At 39.6% G+C, this 19,619-nt stretch overlaps 1 protein-coding gene across 5 annotated transcripts in view; it reads left to right on the forward strand.

The window, feature by feature from the left end:
• The first annotated feature begins 2,192 nt into the window (after positions 1-2,192).
• The window catches only part of EFHC1 (EF-hand domain containing 1), a 72,859-nt gene continuing 55,432 nt past the window's right edge, over positions 2,193-19,619 (forward strand). For 4 of the 5 annotated variants that reach the window (XR_010157467.1, XR_010157469.1, XR_010157468.1 and 1 more), the window contains exons 1-2: positions 2,193-2,716; positions 6,169-6,390. Coding sequence is in view for 2 of the 5 variants with exons in the window: in XM_016954670.4 (XP_016810159.1) it covers positions 2,654-2,716; positions 6,169-6,390 (285 nt within the window). In the remaining 3 variants the exon portion in view is untranslated. 5 annotated transcript variants of the gene reach the window in all.

Here is a 19,619-nt window from a genome sequence, read left to right on the forward strand (position 1 = left end):
CACTCCTCAAATAGAAACAGATGCGATAATGGACAATAGGCTTAGGCATGACTCAGCCTTTCCAGCTCCACACGCTCCTTCCCTACCCAACCCAGGAATATAGATCCAAGTGCAACCATGCACTTAGTCAAGAAGGGCTCTTCAAAGTGTGTCCTAATGCCATGAAATTTACTTTTAATAAGAGAGTGGGTAGGGAGGGATCATGGAACTTCTAACAGTTTAAGGTTATCATGAAGAGTCAGCAAAAATTACAGTAACCAGTGATTCTGGGTAATCAGCGTCAATGAGGTGGAGAGAAGTGGGAGAGGTGCCTTATCTTTGAAAGGTTAAACTTGCCATCTTTTTTTTTTTTTTCCTTTTTTTGAGACGGAGTTTTGCTCTTGTTGCCCAGGCCGGAGTGCAATGGCGCGATCTTGGCTCACTGCAACCTCTACCTCCCGGGTTCAAGCGATTCTCGTGCCTCAGCCTCCCAAGTAGCTGGGATTACAGGCATGCGCCCCCATGCCCAGCTAATTTTGTATTTTTAGTAGAGGTGGGGTTTCACTATGTTGTCCAGGCTGGTCTCAAACTCTGACCTCAGGCGATCCACCCGCCTCGGCCTCCCAAAGTGCTGGGATTACAGGCGTGAGCCACCGCACCCAGCAAACTTGCCATCTTGACATATTCCTCCAGTGACTGGCATCCATCCTCAGTTGGTGTCTAAGGTATAATACAACGGACAGGTACTTTAAAAGTTTTCAGTAACTTCCACAATGCTAACCAATGTTTGAGGAATATGATTACATTTATTTTTTAAAAAAATAAGCAAGTTTTGTAAAAAGCACCAAAGGCAAAAAAACTTCATTGAAGTTTTTAAAAAATGTATTAAACTGCTGCATTAAGGTAATGTACTTACAGAAAAAGAAAAAGAGGTTTAAAAAAGGACAAGAACAGGAAACAGATGTAGTAAGGGGAGAAGAGTTAGAAAAGAAACTCTCTGGGCAGGGTATGGTAAGCAGGCATCAATAACTGCCTCAGGTGCCACTTAATGCATTCATGTCCTGGGCCTCCTGAGCGTCACACAAATTAGTGAAACCCATCAGGGGGATTTGCTCTGACAAGCAGCAATAAAAGTAAAGCTGCTGTCTGTATTGGCAGTAAACTACCTGTGACACTGAGATATGCCTTCTGTGTCTGGCTTATTACTCTATCATGTTCCTAAACTGGCTTGTCACAAACGCCTGTTACAAAAATCAGATTCCTGGCCTCCATGTCAGACCTAATGAATCCAAATCTCTCGGCACGTGGCTTTTGATTACTTTTTATTTTTAAGCTCCTCAGCAATGATGGATAGCTTTCTTCCCCCCACCAAAAAAATGTTTCAGGAATAGGATTATGTTTCTTTTAAGAAAAAATAATTTAAGCAAGTTTTGTAAAAAGCATCAAAGGCTATACCTATGATGCTGACAATATTTCACCTCACTTATCTGCTTCTTTCCCAAGACTTAGTCTTTCTCTTTGAAGGAGCTGTGTTCCTCCTAGTGGTTCTGATCTTTTTCATTGCAGCTGCAGGTACAAACGAGGGATTGAGGTGACCACCCTTCAACCTGCAGCTCTTCAGTCAACAAAAATCAAGTACCTATCAGAGTGCACCCTGCCCTGCAGCACATATTCAAGGCTTTCCCTACAAGAACGAAGGTGTTTAACCGAAGGGATTGATGGTAGAATAAAGAGAGCTGGGCGCGGTGGCTCATGCCTGTAATCCCAGCACTTTGGGAGGCGAGGTGGGCGGATCGCTTGACCCCAGGAATTCGAGACCAGCTTGGACAACATAGTGGGACACTATCTCTACGGAAGGAGGGAAGTAGGGAAGGAAGGAAGGAAGGAAGCAAGGAGGGAAGGAGGGACGGAGGGAAGGAAGGAAGGAAAAAGAAAGAAAAGAAAGGAAAGAAAGAAAGAAAGAAAGAGAAAGATTGATTTTAAAAAAAAGTTAAAAGGGGAAAAATACAATGTGGCAGTGGGAGAATTAAGGATGAGATGATTGCATTAGTTCATTGACCATCCCTGAGCAACAGAAACACAATCATGGGTAATCCTCGGCCCCTACCTACAAGAAGCATGGGTCTAGTTTAGTAGCACTGCCAACTGGACCGACCATTTACACTTCTGTGTGAAATGGGGCAGAGCGGGGAGAAAAGAGTGCCTGAGCTCACAGCGTTGGCGGGGCGCAGTGAGGTCCGCCAGGACTAGGTGGAAGGAGAGAAGGAACGTCCCTCTCTGCAACTCATCTAAGGGCCTGCTCGGACCCCGGATCTCACAGCGAGAACTACCGCCTCGCTACACCCGCCTTTCCCCGCGCCACCCAACAGCTCCCACGTCTCATCCTCCGGGAGCGGGGCGGGGCGAAGCGGAAGAGGAGGGGCCGACACAACCACGCCCACTAGCCGCGCTCCAAGGCCGCGGCCCCCTTACCGCGAGAACGCGGAGTCCTGCGGATGGCGCACGCGCAAACCTCCTGTGACGCCTGCGCCTCCTGGCCCCGCCTTCCGCTCGTGGGAGTTCCGGATGTTTAGCGTTACCATGGAGCCTGGAGGTGCCCGCGAACGCTGCTCGTCGCCTGGGCAACCGGAGAGGACGAAGCAGGACCTAGGTGGCGGCGGTGGTACCGGCTGCAATGGTGTCCAATCCCGTGCATGGCTTGCCCTTTCTTCCGGGCACGTCCTTTAAGGACTCTACGGTGAGCAGTTATCTGCCAGACTCCCACCTGTCCCCACCTTCCAGCAGCCCAGGAGGTTTCCCCTCTCAGTGCACCTCCATTCCCCTCCACTCAAGTCTGTCTTCTCTCCAAACACGTCTTCTGTCCTGACCCTGTTCTTTATTCTGGGCCGAACTTCTGCCGTTCTTCCCTAGCCATCCTCATCCCCTCTCTCCGATCCTTTGCCCTCCGCCTCATCCCTCTCTAGTTTTTTCCCACTCCATCTTGGCAGTGTGTTGGCGCCTTCATTCTCATCCCGTTAGCCGCGTTCTTTCTTACGGCCCTGCTCCTCCAAGCCCCTGCCTCTTGTCCCTTTAGATCACTATTTCCCCCACCCTACTCCCAACCTATCTCTGGGCCCTCTCCCTAGCTCGTTCTCTCACATCATAACCTGTCTCCGTCCATCGCCGCCCTTAAACCCCCCCGCCACTATGCACCTTCATCCTCATTCCCACAGGTCCGTCATTCCCGCCCCACCTCTTCCTCTTCTGAATCCTGTACCCGGTAGTATCTCCCACTCCCAGCTCCATTTCCTGTTTTGTATGTATATCGATTCCGCTCCTCTTCTTTCCGCCAGGTCTTTTTCCTTTCTTCTTTATCTTGCATCCAACCCCATTCTTTTCTCTCCATCTTCTACATTTTCCACAATTTAGTCCCATCCTCTCCCCATTCTTTTCTTTCTCCATTGCGGGTTTTCCCCAAAACTTGCTCACCTTCCTCCCAAAGCATCTTTCCCTGCTTTGTAAGAGATATTCCTTTCCAGTTCCCTCAAGAATTGATTAGTTGCTGTTTATTCTTCCCCGGCTCTATTCTTTTTATTCTAACGTTTTTGTAAAAAGATTCCTGTTTAGATTTTGTTTTGCTCCTTCCCCAACCTTGTGTTTTTATTTGCATTTTCTAGACAAAATTTTTTAAAAAGTAGCAGCAGCTTGGATTCTTTTTTTTTTTTTAAACTCTTGCCACAGTTTAGCTCTTAAAATTATTTGGTTTGTTTTAATTCTGACGGGGCTACTGAAATGTATGTGCTGAAAAATCAATAATGAGATTCAGTAGACTGATCATCACAGATGAGCTAACAGTAGTTTATGTTTATATAGTTTAATACTTTAAACTCTTGCCTTCCTCTCCAGCTTCACAAAGTTAAAATATTTTGTCAATTTATTTTCTTCGGAAGAATCAATTTAGAATGAAATCGAAAGTTTGGTGAGAGAATTTGTATTCTGAATCTCTGTAATTATCCCTGCATTAAGACACAACATCATAGATTTTTAGTTTCAGTGGACTTTTCAGTTTTATGTAATTTAGAAAATGTTGTAGGCACTTGCCTGCCCTATACAGGATGAGCTTAAGCTTTTGGTGTTGGTGAGTGTAGACAGGGCTGAGTTGATACAGGGAATTACAGAGGTGTGGATGGAAGTGCAAAGCTCTAAAAACATATTGCTGTATTACAAGTAAGAAGAACTGTGCATTGGACGTATTTCAGATTTTAAATACACTGGCCAAGTGTCAACCAATTTGCCCTATTTGAAATTTGAAAAGCATCGTCAGTATATCTTCAGCAGTGAAGGACTGAATATGTATTAATGTAATTCTAAAGACATGCAGATAAGAAGTTAAAAAAATTTTAAAGGGGAGTGGGAAAACGATTTAAAAAAAAGACACACAGAAGGTGAACCATAATGGACAAGAGGGGTGGAAAGGGCCGAGGTTGCCTTGCCTGGGGTGCCTGTGAGTTATGGCTGAATGATGGTAGAGACATTTGTCTAAAACAAAGAAATAAACTGAAGTCACTGATGTTGCTTCTGTCTTTGGTGGTGGAAGAAGAGCTTGAAGTTCCATAAATTACCCAATGAGGATGTCAACTCAGCGCATTTTGTTCTATGTCATGTTTACTATATACCTGGAGCAGTCCCTGTCAACTGACTTGTGACTCTGAATACATGACCTTTAAAAACAAATGTCCACAGTTTATAACCCTTTTAGCAAAAGAAGTTTATTCTGTTGTACCTTTCATGTTAGTACAGATCTTGAAAGATGGTAGGCTGGGCTCTAAAGCAATTAGGATGTAGAAAGTTTTTTTCATAAAAATATTTTTTATGATTAATCTTAAATTGTATCTATATATATATTTGAATATTATAGATATGTAATTGTGAAAGTATCCTCACAACAGAAAAAGGAAACCATTAACATAACCTCTAATTTGCCTTTCTACTCTTTTTTATTTAATCTTTTAAATAAAAATGTGTTCATTGTAAAAAATCAACATAATTTAGAAATGTATAATACGGAGGACCAAACCAGTCTCTTCATGCACATATTTCCATGCTTATAATTGCAGTACACATATAATTTTATGTGTTGCTTTTTCAGGCTTATTAAATCATAAATATTTTCACCAGGTTGCCACTTGATCTCTAAAATCAATATTTTAATGACAGCACCATAATCCATTGAGTGAGTTTTCGATCATTTACTCATGTCTTCATATGACTGTCTTTTAGATTGTCTTCAACATTTACCATTGTAATGGGCAGCTTCAGGCATATAGTTCTTTCTCATAATTCTGAATCATATTCGTAAATAAATGGTCGGGGTAGAATTATTGAGTTCAAGACTTTAAATATATACCATCCAGTTGCTTTCCAAAGAGTTGTAAGAATGTATCACTGTCATTGTGACAAGAGGGACAGGTAAAAATAAATTCATTCCATGTAAAAATAAAATTCACAGAACCATATCTTCTAGGTTCTACAGTTTTTACGGCCCCAGATATCAGATGAAAAACATGAGAAGACTAGTGAAAAACTTAAGAGTATAGATGAGATACTCTTTTAATCTCTCATGCAAGGTGAATTGGTAGTTAAATTGGGCATTACAGAGCACAGCTTTAAATTTTACTTTAAGCTTAGGTGGCTACTTCGCTCCTTGTTCTTGTTCAAGTGTTTTAACTTAAAATACAGAATCTTTTAATGTAGGTAAGCTTTTGTTTTTTTGAGACAGAGTCTCACTGTTGCCCAGGCTGGAGTGCAGTGGTTCAATCATAGCTTATTGCAGCTTGGACCTCCCAGGCTCAAGTGATCCTTCCACCTCAGCCTCCCAAGTAGCTGGGACTATAATAGGCACAAGCCACCACACCCAGCTAATTTTTTTTTTTTTTTTTTTTTTTTTTTAGTTTTTGTAGAGACAGCATCTTGTTGTCCAGGCTGGTCTCGAACTCTGGGGCTGAAGTGATTCTCCCTCTTCAGCCTCCCAGAGTTCTGGGATTATAGGCACGAGCCACCATGCCCAGCCTTAATGTTGGTAAGCTTCTTGATGTAAGTTTTGTGATGCTTATAAGCAAAGATTTAAGTTATATTTTTAAAAGTTAGTTTTTTTTTTACCTAACAAATATTTGTCTAATGTTATTAATGACACATTCTTTTCTTCTTCAGAAAACAGCCTTCCACAGAAGTCAGACGCTGGGCTACAGGAACGGCTATGCAATTGTTCGACGTCCAACAGTTGGGATAGGCGGAGACCGGCTCCAGTTCAACCAGCTGTCCCAGGCTGAGCTGGATGAGTTGGCCAGTAAGGCACCAGTCTTAACTTATGGCCAACCTAAACAAGCCCCACCTGCGGATTTTATTCCTGCGCATGTGGCCTTTGACAAAAAGGTATCATCTGGAATTTTAGGGTACCCCTTGAATTAGGGTCTGAGAGCCAACTGCTTGCAAAAAAGTTAAAACAGTAAACCACAGAATTTCCAAAGTGCTCTGAGGAGAAAATTGTTCAGATGCCTTAACCCTTAGTCATGGACAGCTGAACTCAGGCTAAAAAGAGGCTTTCTTTAGTCAGGAAGCTGATTACAGGGAGTAAAGTAATTCCCTGTAGACTTCACCAGACTATTTTCCAAATGCAGTTAAAGAAAAGTTGGCTATAATTCTGAATTCTTGAATTTATATTCTATGTTTATCAGCCGTGTGTTTTCCACTTTTTAAAGGTACTGTATTCTGTAATGGTGACATATCTAATCTTCATGAGATGCAGAATATCATTATGAAAACAATGACTCCATCTATTGTCAGTTTTCTGCAGGCAGTCTCCATAAGTTTTTGGTTTTCAGGGAACATTTCATGTTTGATATTACATAACCAATGGGTGGTATAACATTTTTGTTTGTTTCTCATTTATCTTTATGTTTTTGCAGTGTGAGTTTCCTCATTTCCATCTATTGACATTACCACATCATTCTTGTTTTTCCTTGTCAATGAGCCTCCTCTTTTCACTAAAGTGAAGTAGCCCTAGCCCTGACCATGTAGCAGAATCACTGGCGAGATTTTTAAGAAAGTTACGTTATTCCAACCCTCATCAGTTCTAATTTCCAGATGAGCTTTATGTGTAACTGGTTCTGAGAAGTACTGATCAGTTTTGATAAGTTAGCTTTCTTAATTTTCTCTTAGTCTGTTTATTTTCTTGTCTTAATTTTTATTTTATTATTCGTGTTAAATGTCTATAACATTTTCATCCAGCCAGCCAACTTTTATTGAGTACCTGTTGTAAGCTAGAGGCTGGGGAGGAGCTATGCCATTTACATGATAGTCACTTATTTTTAAACAATTTCAGTCTCTCAACTAGAATCCGTATCATTTCCTCTTCCCCACTTAACTCATTTATAGGGACACATTCACATATGCATTCATAGGCCGAACCTAAACATCCACTAAACAGTATGATTTATATAATTGGATGTATCTTTTCCTTTTGCTTGTTTCTTTTGTTTCATTTGTGGCTTTGACAGACATTGCAAAATCAGCAGAGAAGGGAGAGGGCTGAAAATACAAGAGAGAAGTGGGATAGGCACTAAATAATTACCAAGATATGAATCCTGGTATGTTTAATTTTTACTGAAAAGTATAGTAAGTAACTGTTATAAAGTAGAAGGTGATAAAGTGATATATGTCATAAGAAAGTAAAATTCAGAGGAGAAATTGCACTTGAGTAGGAAATAGGCTTCCTATTTTTTGTTTTCTATGTTATTTTACACTAATTGTTGTTACTTAATTTGTACTTATTTAATATTCATAATTCATTTCTTTAAGGATAGTGCACATAAAAATATTATTTTTATTTTCCAATTCATTTTACTTGGATCATCACAATTTCTAGATAAATGAGCCTTAGCATAGATAATGGGGTAGAGAGAAGCTAAATGTATGACTTTGAAACTAAGTTTGTTTGTTTATAATAAGGGAATTATGGTTTCTCTGAATTAAATGAAGGTTCTAATTTTAAATGAAGGACCTCTAATACCCAGAGGTCCACATAATAGCCAACATATTTGTCTGTATTTTGGAAATTCTTAGGACTGTTCCTCATAGACAGAATATAACTTCATTTCTTACTTAGGTAATAAAGACCAGGACATCTATTCCAAGTGCCCTCATCTTTTCCCCTTGCTCCTATATAATTCCAGCATCACCCACTATATTGTGTTTCCCAGACTGACTTCCAGCTCTTTATTTCTGATGTTCTTCTTTCATCTTTTTCATCTTCAAGTTTCATATTATTTCTATTTCAGACACTCTAGTGACTGCTTCTCTAGCTAGAGTCATATCATCCTGTCCTCTTTCTATAATACCTTGTGATGCCTTTAAGCAAGAGAACTTTGTTTCTCACTTGACTGTCAAATCACTTACAATCTGACTTCTCCCTACCCACAGCCCCAGAATACTTTCTCCTAGGTAGCCAGTGCTGTCCTTTTACCAGATCTAGAGAGGTTTACTTTGCCAGCATTGTCTTTGGCTTGTTTATGCCATCTGACACTGTTGACCCTTCCTCCCTTCTTGAAACTGTGCTCTTCTTTTGCCTCCATGACTCTCATTTTCCTCCTTCTTTCTATGTGGTTGCTTATTCTTTAGCCTCCCTTCCTCTTTTCAATTCTTAACTTACAAGTATTTTCAAGGTTCTATCTCATTCTTTATATAATTTTCTTGAGATCTCACCCACTTTCGTGATTTCAACCGTCACCTCACCGTAGACAATGTCACTATTTAGTTCCAACTCTTGACATCATTGAGACTCCAGATCTGTATCCCCCTGGCCCATGGGATATCTTCACCTGGATGAACTGTTGGTACCTCAAGTTCTGTATGTCTTTAACTTATCTCTATCCCTCACCTTTTCCCATAGATCTGCTTTCCCTGTGTGGTTCCACTAGGTAATCCAAGCTTGAAACCTGAGCCATCTTTGGCTTTTTCTCTCCTTTATCCTCCACACTTAATGAGTTGCCAAGTCAAATATCTCTCACTTTCATTTCCTCTGCCACTATCATAGTTCAGACAAGCCAAATGACTACCTAACTGTTGTTTTAGTCTCATTCCTAGTCCTTATGCTTATAACAGGTATGCTGCCTTGTTTATTCTCTAGAGTTCAGCTCTGATTATGTCATTTTTCTGGGAAAATGCCATCAGGCTTTCTTAACCAATACAGTAAACATTACCACCATTCACCTCACTGTGACTTGAAAGTCATCTTTCATTCTTCTTTCCCCTCACAATCCACATCTAATCTATTAGCAAGTTCTATTGTTTCTGCTTCTAAAATATGTAACTAATTCATTTACTTATTTTTATCCTCACTATTACCATAAATTTATTTTCCACAGAGCAGCCAGGCTTATTTTTTGAAAATCAGATTATGTCACATACTGACTGAAACACTTCCATGGCTTCCCTATCATCTATAAAGATCCAACTCTACAGGTTCCTCACAGCCCTACTGGAGCTGGCCCTCCCTGCTCTCTCCCCAGCCTCATCTTGGGTCCTTTTTCTCACCTATCATGTTTCAATACATTGGATTTATTTTTACTGATTTCCTTGAAATGGCAGCATTTGAAAATTCCAGTTCAGGGCCTTTTTGTACATGGCATTTCTCCTATCTGAAATAGCTTCCCCACCATCCTTAAGTGGCTGACTCCATCTTTCCTTTCAGTGAGGCTTTTCCTGGCCACTCTGCTATGGCAGTTCCTCCTCATTTTTCTATATCACTTCCCTCTCTTTTTTTTTTTTCCCTTCCCAGCACTATATTATAATTTGTGTTGCTGATTTGTTTAGTGTTTATCTGTCCCACCTGAGTGTATACTTCATGAAGGTAAAGACATATAGTTTATTATATATTTAGTGCTCAATAAATATCAGTTCTAAAATGACATGAATAATTAACAAAATTTATTTCTTGTCTGTGTCACTGCTGAAAATTGGCAAGTCAAACATGTAACATATATGCTTATAATAATGTAAAATTAAAAATGTGACTTGGCTTTTTATAATTGTGTGTGATATGAAAATATTTATGCAGCATTTCCCCCCTTCATCTTGAAGTAAATACAAATATTTTTATGTTTATTGTGGCATTCTGAGCACTTCCTGGGAGTTAGAAGACCTGGATTCTAATTCTGGGTCTCCTACCAGCTAACACTGTGACCTTGTAGTCACAATCTCTAATTTCCTCGTCTATAAACTCAGAAGGTTAGAATACATGATAACCAGGAGCCCAGCCTGCTATAAAATTCCATGAAAAGTATATTTTTAAACACAGTATTTAAATATAATTTTTCTTTTCTTTCTACGTAACAATCAAGTTCTTATTCTACCTGGGAAAGCTGATGTTATCCCACTACTTTAAAAACAATTTTTTTTATTTCCATAGGTTATTGGGGAACAGGTCGTGTTTGGTTACATGAGTAAGTTCTATAGTGGTGATTTGTGAGATTTTGGTGCACCCATCACCCAGGCAGTATACAGTGCCCCCAATTTGTAGTCTTCTATCCCTCACCCCCTTCCCACCCTTTCCCCCTGAGTCCCCAAAGTTCATTGTGTCATTCTTATGCCTTTGCATCCTCATACCTTAGCTACCACTTATGAGTGAGAACATACAATGTTTGGTTTTCTATTCCTGAGTTACTTCACTTAGAATAATAGTCTCCAGTCTCATCCAAGTCACTGTGAATGCTATTAATTCATTCCTTTTTATGGCTAAATAGTATTCCATCATATATATCACATTTTCTTTGTCCACTTATTGATTGATGGGTATTTGGGTTGTTTCCACATTTTTGCAGTTGCAAATTGTGCTGCTATAAACATGCATGTACAAGTATCTTTTTTGTGTGATGAGTTCTTTTCCAATGGGTAGATACCCAGTAGTGGGATTGCTGGATCAAATGGTGGTTCTACTTTTAGTTCTTTAAGGAATCTTCACACTGTTTTCCATAGTGGTTGTACTAGTTTACATTCCCACCAGCAGTTCCCAGTTCATTGCATCCACACCAACATCTAATATTTTATGATGTTTTGATTATGGCCATTCTTGCAGGACTAAGATGATATCGCATTATGGTTTTGATTTACATTTCCCTGATCATTAGTGATGTTGAACATTTTTTCATATGTTTGTTGGCCATTTATATATCTTCTTTTGAGAATTGTCTATTCATGTCCTTAGCCCACTTTTTGATGGGCTTCTTTGTTTTTCCTTGCTAATTTGTTTGAGTTCATTGTAAATTCTGGATATTAATCTTTTGTCAGATGTATAGATTATGAAGATTTTTTCCCACTCTGTGGGTTGTCTGTTTACTCTGTTGACTGTTCTTTTGCCGTGAAAAAGCTCTTTAGGTTAATTAAGTCCCAGCTATATATCTTTGTTTTTATTGCATTTGCTTTTGGGTTCTTGGTCATGAAACCCTTGCCTAAGCCAATGTCTAGAAGGGGTTTTCCAATGTTATTTTCTAGAATTTTTATAGTTTCAGGTCTTAGATTTAAGTCCTTGATCCATCTTGAGTTGATTTTTATATAAGGTGAGAGATGAGGATCCAGTTTTATTCTCCTACTTGTGGCTTGCCAATTATCCCAGCACAATTTGTTGAATAGGGTGTCCTTTCCTCACTTTATGTTTTTGTTTGCTTTGTCAAAGATCAGTTGGCTGTAAGTATTTGGCTTTATTTCTGGGCTCTCTGTTCTATTCCATTGGTCTATGTGCCTATTTTTATACCAGTACCATGCTGTTTTGGTAACTATGGTCTTATAGTATAGTTTGAAATCAGGTAGTGTGATGCCTCCAGGTTTATTCTTTTTGCTTATTCTTGCTTTGGCTATGCGGGCTCTTTTTTGGTTCTATATGAAGTTTAGGATTGTTTTTTCTAATTCTGTGAAGAATGATAGTGGTATTTTGATGGGAATTGCATTGAATTTTTAGATTGCTTTTGGCAGTATGGTCATTTTCACAATGTTGATTCCCATCCTATCAGCATGGAATGTGTTTCCATTATTTGTTCCATTATTTGTGTCATCTGTTATTTCTTTCAGCAGTGTTTTGTATTTTTACTTGTAGAGGTCTTTCACCTCCTTGGTTAGGTATATTTCTAAGTTTTTGTTTGTTTGTTTGTTTTTCAGCTATTGTAAAAGGGGTTGAGTTATTGATTTGATTCTCAGCTTGGTCGCTGTTGGTGTAAAGAAGAGCTACTGATATGTGTATATTAATTTTGTATCCCGAAACTTCGCTGAATTCTTTTATCAGTTCTAGGAGCTTTCTGGAGGAGTCTTTAGGATTTTCCAGGTAAACAATCATATCATCAGTGAACAGTGACAGTTTGACTTCTTTACCTATTTGGATGACCTTTATTTCTTTCTGTTGTCTGATTGCTCTGCCTAGGACTTCTAGTACTGTGCTGAAGAGGAGTGGAGAGAGTGGGCATCCTTATGTTGTCCCAGTTCTCAGAGGGAATGCTTTCAACTTTTCCCCATTCAGCATTATGTTGGCTGTGGGTCTGTCATAGATGGCTTTTATTACATTGAGGTATGTCCCTTGTATCTATTTTGCTGAGAATTTTAATCAGAAAGGGGTAGTAGATTTTGTTGATTGCTTTTTCTGCATCTATTGAGATGATCATGTGATTTTTGTTTTTAATTCTGTTTATGTGGTGTATCACATTTATTGACTTGCGTATGTTAAATCATCCCTGCATCCCTGGTATGAAACCCACTTAATCGTGGTGGATTATCTTTTTCATATGTTGTTGAATTCGGTTAGCTAGTATTTTGTTAAGGATTTTAGCATCTATGTTCATCAGGGATATCAGTCTATAGTTTTATTTTTTGGTTATGTCCTTTCCTGGTTTTGGTATTAGGGTGATACTGCCTTCATAGAATGATTTAGGGAGGATTCCCTCTTTCTCTATCTTGTAGAATAGTGCCAATAGTACCAGTTTTTCTTCGAATATCTGGTAGAATTCTGTGAATCTGTCTGGTCCTGGACTTTTTCCTGCTGGTAATTTTTTAATTATTTCAGTCTTGCTGCTTGTTGTTGGTCTGTTCAGGGTATCTAATTCTACCTGAATTAAGCTAGCAGGGTTTTATCTTTCAGGAATTTATCTATCTACTCTAGTTTTCTAGTTTATGTGCGTAAAGGTGTTCATAGTAGCCTTGAATGACCTTTTGTATTTCTGTGGTGTCAGTTGTAATATCTTCCATTTTGTTTCTAATTGAGCTTATTGGATTTTCTCTCTTCTTTTCTTGGTTAATCTTGCTAATGGTCTATCAATTTTATGTATCTTTTCAAAGAACCAGCTTTTTGTTTCATTTATCTTTTGTTTTTTTTTTTGTTTGTTTGTTTCAATTTCATTTGTTTCTGCTTTGATCTTGGTTATTTTCTTTCTTCTGCTGGGTTTGGGTTTGGTTTGTTCTTGTTTTTCTAGTTCCTTGAGGTGTGGCCTTAGATTGTCTGTTAGTGCTCTTTCAGACTTTTTGATGTAGGCGTTTCGGGGTTTGAACTTTTCTCTTAGCACTGCCTTTGCTGTATCCCAGAGGCTTTGATAGGTTGTGTCATTATTGTCATTCAGTTCGAATAATTGTTTAATTTCCATCTTGATTTTATTTTTGACCCAAAGCTCACTTAGGAGCAGGTTATTTAATTTCCATGTATTTGCATGGTTTTGAAGGTTCCTTTTGGAGTTGACGTCCAATTTTATTCCACTATGGTCTGAGAGAGTGCTTGATATAATTTCAATTTTCTTAAATTTATTGAGGCTAATTTTGTGGCCTATCATATGGTCTGTCTTGGAGAAAGTTCCATGCGCTGTTGAATAGAATGTATATTCTGCGGTTGTTGGGTAGAATGTTTTGTAAATATATTAAGTCCATTTGTTCCAGGGTATAGTTTAAATCCATTGTTTCTTTGTTGACTTTCTGTCTTGGCCTAGCTAGTGCTGTCAGTGGAGTATTGAAGTCCCCCCCTATTATTATGTTGCTGTCTATCTCATTTCTTAGGTCTATTAGTAATTGTTTTATAAATTGGGTGCTCCAGTGTTAGGTGCATATATATTTAGGATTATGACATTTTCCTGTTGGACAGGTCTTTTATCATTATATAATGTCCCTCTTTGTCTTTTTTAATTGCTGTTGCTTTAAAGTTTGTTTTGTCTGATATAAGAATAGTTACTCCTGCTCGCTTTTGGTGTCCATTTGCATGGAGTTTCTTTGTCCACCCCTTTACCTTAAATTTACATGAGTCCTTATGTATTAGGTGAGTCTCTTGAAGGCAGCAGATGGTTGGTGAATTCTTATCCATTCTGCGATTCTGTATCTTTTAATTGGAGCATTTAGGCTATTTACATTCAACATTAGTATTAAGATGTGAGATACCATTCTGTTCATCGTGGTATTTGTTGTCTGTATACCTGGATTTTTTGTTTTTTGTTTTTAATTGTATTTTTGTTTTATAGGTCCTGTGAGATTTATGCTTTAAAGAGGTTCTGTTTTGATGTGTTTTGATTTGTTTCAAGATTTAGAGCTCTTTTTAGCAGTTCTTGTAGTGCTAGCTTGGTAGTGGCAAATTCTCTCAGAATTTGTTTTTCTGAAAAAGACTGTATCTTTCCTTCATTTATGAAGCTTAGTTTCACTGAATACAAAATTCTTGGCTGATAATTCTTTTGTTTAAGGAGGCTGAAGATAGGGCCCCAATCCCTTCTAGCTTGTAGGGTTTCTGCTGAGAAACTGCTATTAATCTGATAGGTTTTCCTTTATAGGTTACCTGGTGCATTTGTCTCACAGCTCTTAAGATTCTTTCCTTCATCTTAACTTTAAATAACCTGAGGAAAGTGTGCCTAGGTGATGATCTTTTTGTAGTGAATTTCCCAGGTATTCTTTGAGCTTCTTGTGTTTGGATGTCTAGAGAAGTTTTCCTTGATTATTCCCCCAAATACGTTTTCCAGACTTTTAGATTTTTCTTCTTCAGGAATGCTGATTATTCTTAGGTTTGGTTATTTAACATAATCCCAAACTTTTTAGAGGCTTTGTTCATATTTTCTTATTCTTTTTTCTTTGTCTTTGTTGGATTGGGTTAATTAGAAAACCTTGTCTTTGAGCTTTGAAGTTCTTTCTTCTGCTTGTTTGATTCTATTGCTGAGACTTTCCAGAGCAGTTTGCATTTCTATAAGCACATCCATTGTTTCCTGAAGTTTTGATTGTTTTTTATTTATGCTATTTCATTGAAAAACATTTCCCTTCACTTCTTGTATCTTTTTTATTTCCTTAAATTGGGCTTTGCCTTTCTCTGGTGCCTTCCTGATTAGCTTAATAACTAACCTTCTAAATTATTAGGTAAATTAGGGATTTCTTCTTGGTTTCAATCTATTGCTGGTGAGCTAGTGTGATTTTTGGGGGGCATTAAAGAACCTTGTTTTGTCATATTACCAGAGTTGGTTTTCTGGTTCCTTCTCATTTGGGTAGACTCTATCAGAGGGAAGGTCTAGGGCTCAAGGCTGTTGTTCAGATTCTTTTGTCCCACGGGGTGTTCCCTTGATGTAGCATTCTCTCCCTTTTCCTATGGATGTGGCTTTCTGAGAGCCGAGCTGTAGTGATTGTTATCTCTCTTCTGGATCTAGCCATCCAGCAAGTCTGCCAGGCTCCAGGCTGGTACTGGGGGTTGTCTGCACCGAGTCCTGTGCTGTGAGCCGTCTGTGGGTCTCTCAGCCATAGATACCAGCACCTGCTCCAGTGGAGGTGGCAGGAGGGTGAAACGGACTCTGTGAGGGTCCTTAGCCTTGGTTGTTTAATGTACTATTTTTGTGCTGGTTGGTCTCCTGCCAGGAGGTGGTGTTTTCAAGATAGCATTAGCTGTGGTAGTATGGGGGGAACAGGCAGTGGGTGGGCCCCTAGAACTCCCAAGAGTATATGCCCTTTGTCTTCAGTTACCAGGGTGGGTAGGGAAGGACCGTTAGGTTGGCGCAGGGCAAGATGTGTTTGAGCTCAGACTCTCCTTGGGCAGGTCTTGCTGTGGCTGCTGTGGAGGATGGGGGTGAGGGTCTGAGGTCAATGGAGTTGTGTTCCTAGGAAGATTATGGCTGCCTCTACTGTGTACTTCAGGTTGTCAGGGAAGTGGGGGAAAGCCAGCAGTCATAGACCTCACCCAGCTCCCATGCAACCCAAAGGTCCAATCTCACTCCCACTGTCCCGCCCCTCTCCAACAGCACCAAATCTGTTTCCAGGCAGTGGGCGAGCAAGGCTGAGAACTTGCCCCAGGCTACCTGCCTCCCAGCTTTGAAAGCAAGTGGGGCTTTCCTTCTTCCCCCACCTGTGGAATCTGTACAATGGATTCACACCTTCTCCCGAGTTCTGGCCAGGAGACTTCTTAATTGGTTCAAATCATTACACAGTTCAGCTGGAGGTTCCCTTCTTCCTGTGGCCTTTTCCCAGTGCCTCTGGCTGCCCTCCCCAAGTACCCCTGTGAAGCAAGGCAGAAATGGCTTGGTAGGGGACCCCAGGGAGACCATAGGACTTTTCCCGCTGCTTCCTCTACCCCCGTATTTCACTCGCCTCTCTGAATTGACCCAGCTCCAGGTAAGGTCAGAATCTTCTCCTGTAATCTAGACCTTCAGGTTCCTCAGTGGGGGTGTGTGTTCGGGGACAGATGATCTCCCTTTCCCACTTCCATAGTTTGGGCACTCACAGTATTTGGGATGTCTCCCGGGTCCTGCAAGAGCAATTTGCTTCCTTCAGAGGGTCTGTGGATTCTCTCTGCTTACCTAATTTATTCCTGCAGTTATCCTGGAGCAAAAAAGTTCACAGTGCAAGCCTTCACACGCTGCTCTGCCCGTCTGAGTGGGAGCTGCAATCTAGTCCTACCTTCCATCTGCCATGATTCCAGGGAAACTTTCCAAAGAGCTTTTCTACATTAACTCTTCTACCCCATTCATTCTTTGTGGGAGGAGCACAGAACTCTTAATTCTGTTCTTAATAAATAGGTAAGTGCCTTTTAAAAATTAACAATTAAGTAATTCTTTTCGGTTAGCATATTCTTTACCTGAGACCATATATATATATATATATATATACATACATATATATATATATACACACACATATAACAAGACCATATATATATATGTGTATCTCCTTGCCTCCCATTCTCAGGCCAACTTCCTGTTGCCATAGGCATTTTCATGCCCACCAATCTTAGAAAACAGATGGTTTGGGAGCATGGCTGTGGCCACAGACTCGATCTTTGGTTATCTTCTCTGTGATTCTCTTCTCACTCCTTTGGTGAGTTGTCCAGGTTCATGGCTTGAAATGTCCTCTTTATGATGATAAGTTGTCCTCTAAACATATGTATACATAAATGCCTATTTGCCATCTTGTCTTGAATGTCTAATAAATATCTCAAATTAAGCATATCTAAAACTGAACTCCCAATTTTGTCTTCTTACCCCCAAAATCTGTTCTGCAGCAATCTTCTTCATATCAATTTGATAGTAATTCTATGCTTTCAGTTGCTTGGCCAAAAATGTTTGCATTATCCTTGAATGTTCTGTAATATTTACTTCTTACCCTAAACCCAGTCCTGCAGTATAAATTACCCCCTGCAGTACACAACTTGTGCTGTCACTTAAATTCAGTAAGTCTAAAATCAAACTCACCATCTGCCATACCCAAATTATCTTCTCCTTATGTTTACATTTCTATGAGATCACCACTATATCGCCAGCACTGGGTTTTCCTCAACACCTCATCTGCTTCCACCTTCCCACTTCCTTACTGTCAATCCAGTCAGACTTCTGCTTTTCCATTGCTGGTAATTAATTACTGCAGACCTGGACTATTGAAGGGGCTTTCAGTCTGATTGCCATGCCTAGTACTTCCTCCTCCATCATAGCCTGCATACTGCTGCTGGGTTTCCTTCCTCTGCTTCTGTTATTACCACTGCTTAGAAGCCCCCCTTGTATCCTCTGCTGATCTAAAATCTTTCACTCTTCAAGTCTAATACATCTTTTGTTTCCTCCTAGTTAAGCTTTCTCTGACCACTTTAGCCCACACAGATTCCTTCTTGGAACCACGATAGCATTTGTTACCTGAGAAGTAGCAAGATGTGTGGAGAGAGTATTGGGTTGTGAGTTAATAGTCTGAATTTCAGTTCCAGTTCTGGCCCTAACCCCTTACATGGCCTCAGGCACACCACCTTACCACCCTGGGTCTCAGTTTCCTCCTTTATAAAATAAGTGGGGTTGGGCTAGCTGATCAGTTCAGCTTTAACATTTTATGTATTTATAAATATATGGCTCAGATACAGGCCATTTTATATATGAATTACTATGATCATGTCCCCCCTTTCAGTTCTTTGCAGTTGGTCTAAAATGTTACTTCAACATTATCTGTCCTTTGCTTTTACCATGTTATTTTTCTCCTTCAAACATTCCACTGCACTTGTCCATTTTATCTTTTTATTATGAGTTTTAAGGCCTTCATTATATTCATATTTCTCCCATGCACTTGTATGCACTTGCCAGTTCTCTTGGTTTTTATCTTGTTTTTCCACAGTAGTTACGCTACCCATTTTTTTTTTAGCAACAGTGTCCGTGTATAGAATTATTTCATCTTTCCATTTATCAAGCCATATTTGTGTTTCATTTAGGATCTTCTTGATTTGTTTCTCTTATTCTAGTAGAGGCTTGGGTAAACTATCTTGCCTGCTTAGAATCCCATTCTAATACTTTCTCTCCTTGAAAAGACACATTAAAAACAGAGACAAAATAACAGAAATTTAAAAATCCCAAAGCATGTTAACATATGCTTTTTATAATATTGTTTTATGCTTTTTATTTTTTATTTTTTTGAGATGGAGTCTCACTCTGTCACCCACGCTGGAGTGCAGTGGCGCTAACTCAGCTCACTGCAGCCTCTACCTCCTGGGTTCAAATGATTCTCCTACCATAGCCTCCCAAGTAGGTGGAATTACAGTTGCCCACCACCAAGCCTGGCTAATTTTTGTATTTTTAGTACAGACGGGGTTTCACCATGTTGGCCAGACTGGTCTCAAACACCTTAACTCAGGTGATCTGCCTGCCTCGGCCTCCCGGTGTGCTGGGATTACAGGCGTAAGCCACCGCGCCTGGCATAGTTTATGTTTTTTAAATGTATAATCTATATATTGATACCATGTTGACTTCACATTGATGATGATGCTCCCCAGAGGACCAATGGTTTGCTCAATGTAATATATATGTTCCTGAGCACAAGGAGGGTATTTACACACCTTTTAGAGATTGTATAGCGGATTGATGATGAGGGTATGTACACACCCTTCAAAGATTCTGTAGTGGATTGATGATGTGAAAGTCATTCATATAAAGTTTATAATAATGAACGTAATTAATATACATTTACAAAGGACTACACTTCTAAAGAAGTGCAATTAAGCCTTCATTTTCAGTTTGAAACCAAAAATCGCAATCTTATCCAAGATTTTTTACTCTTCCCAGAAGTTCTGGGAGGGACTTTTGACATGGAGGTGAAGCTAGTAGAGTTAAGTCCTTTAAAATGTATTCTCACCAAGGAACATATGCAATAAATAGTTT

This window comes from Pan troglodytes, chromosome 5, assembly GCF_028858775.2.
Source record: "Pan troglodytes isolate AG18354 chromosome 5, NHGRI_mPanTro3-v2.0_pri, whole genome shotgun sequence".
Lineage (NCBI taxonomy): Eukaryota > Metazoa > Chordata > Mammalia > Primates > Hominidae > Pan > Pan troglodytes.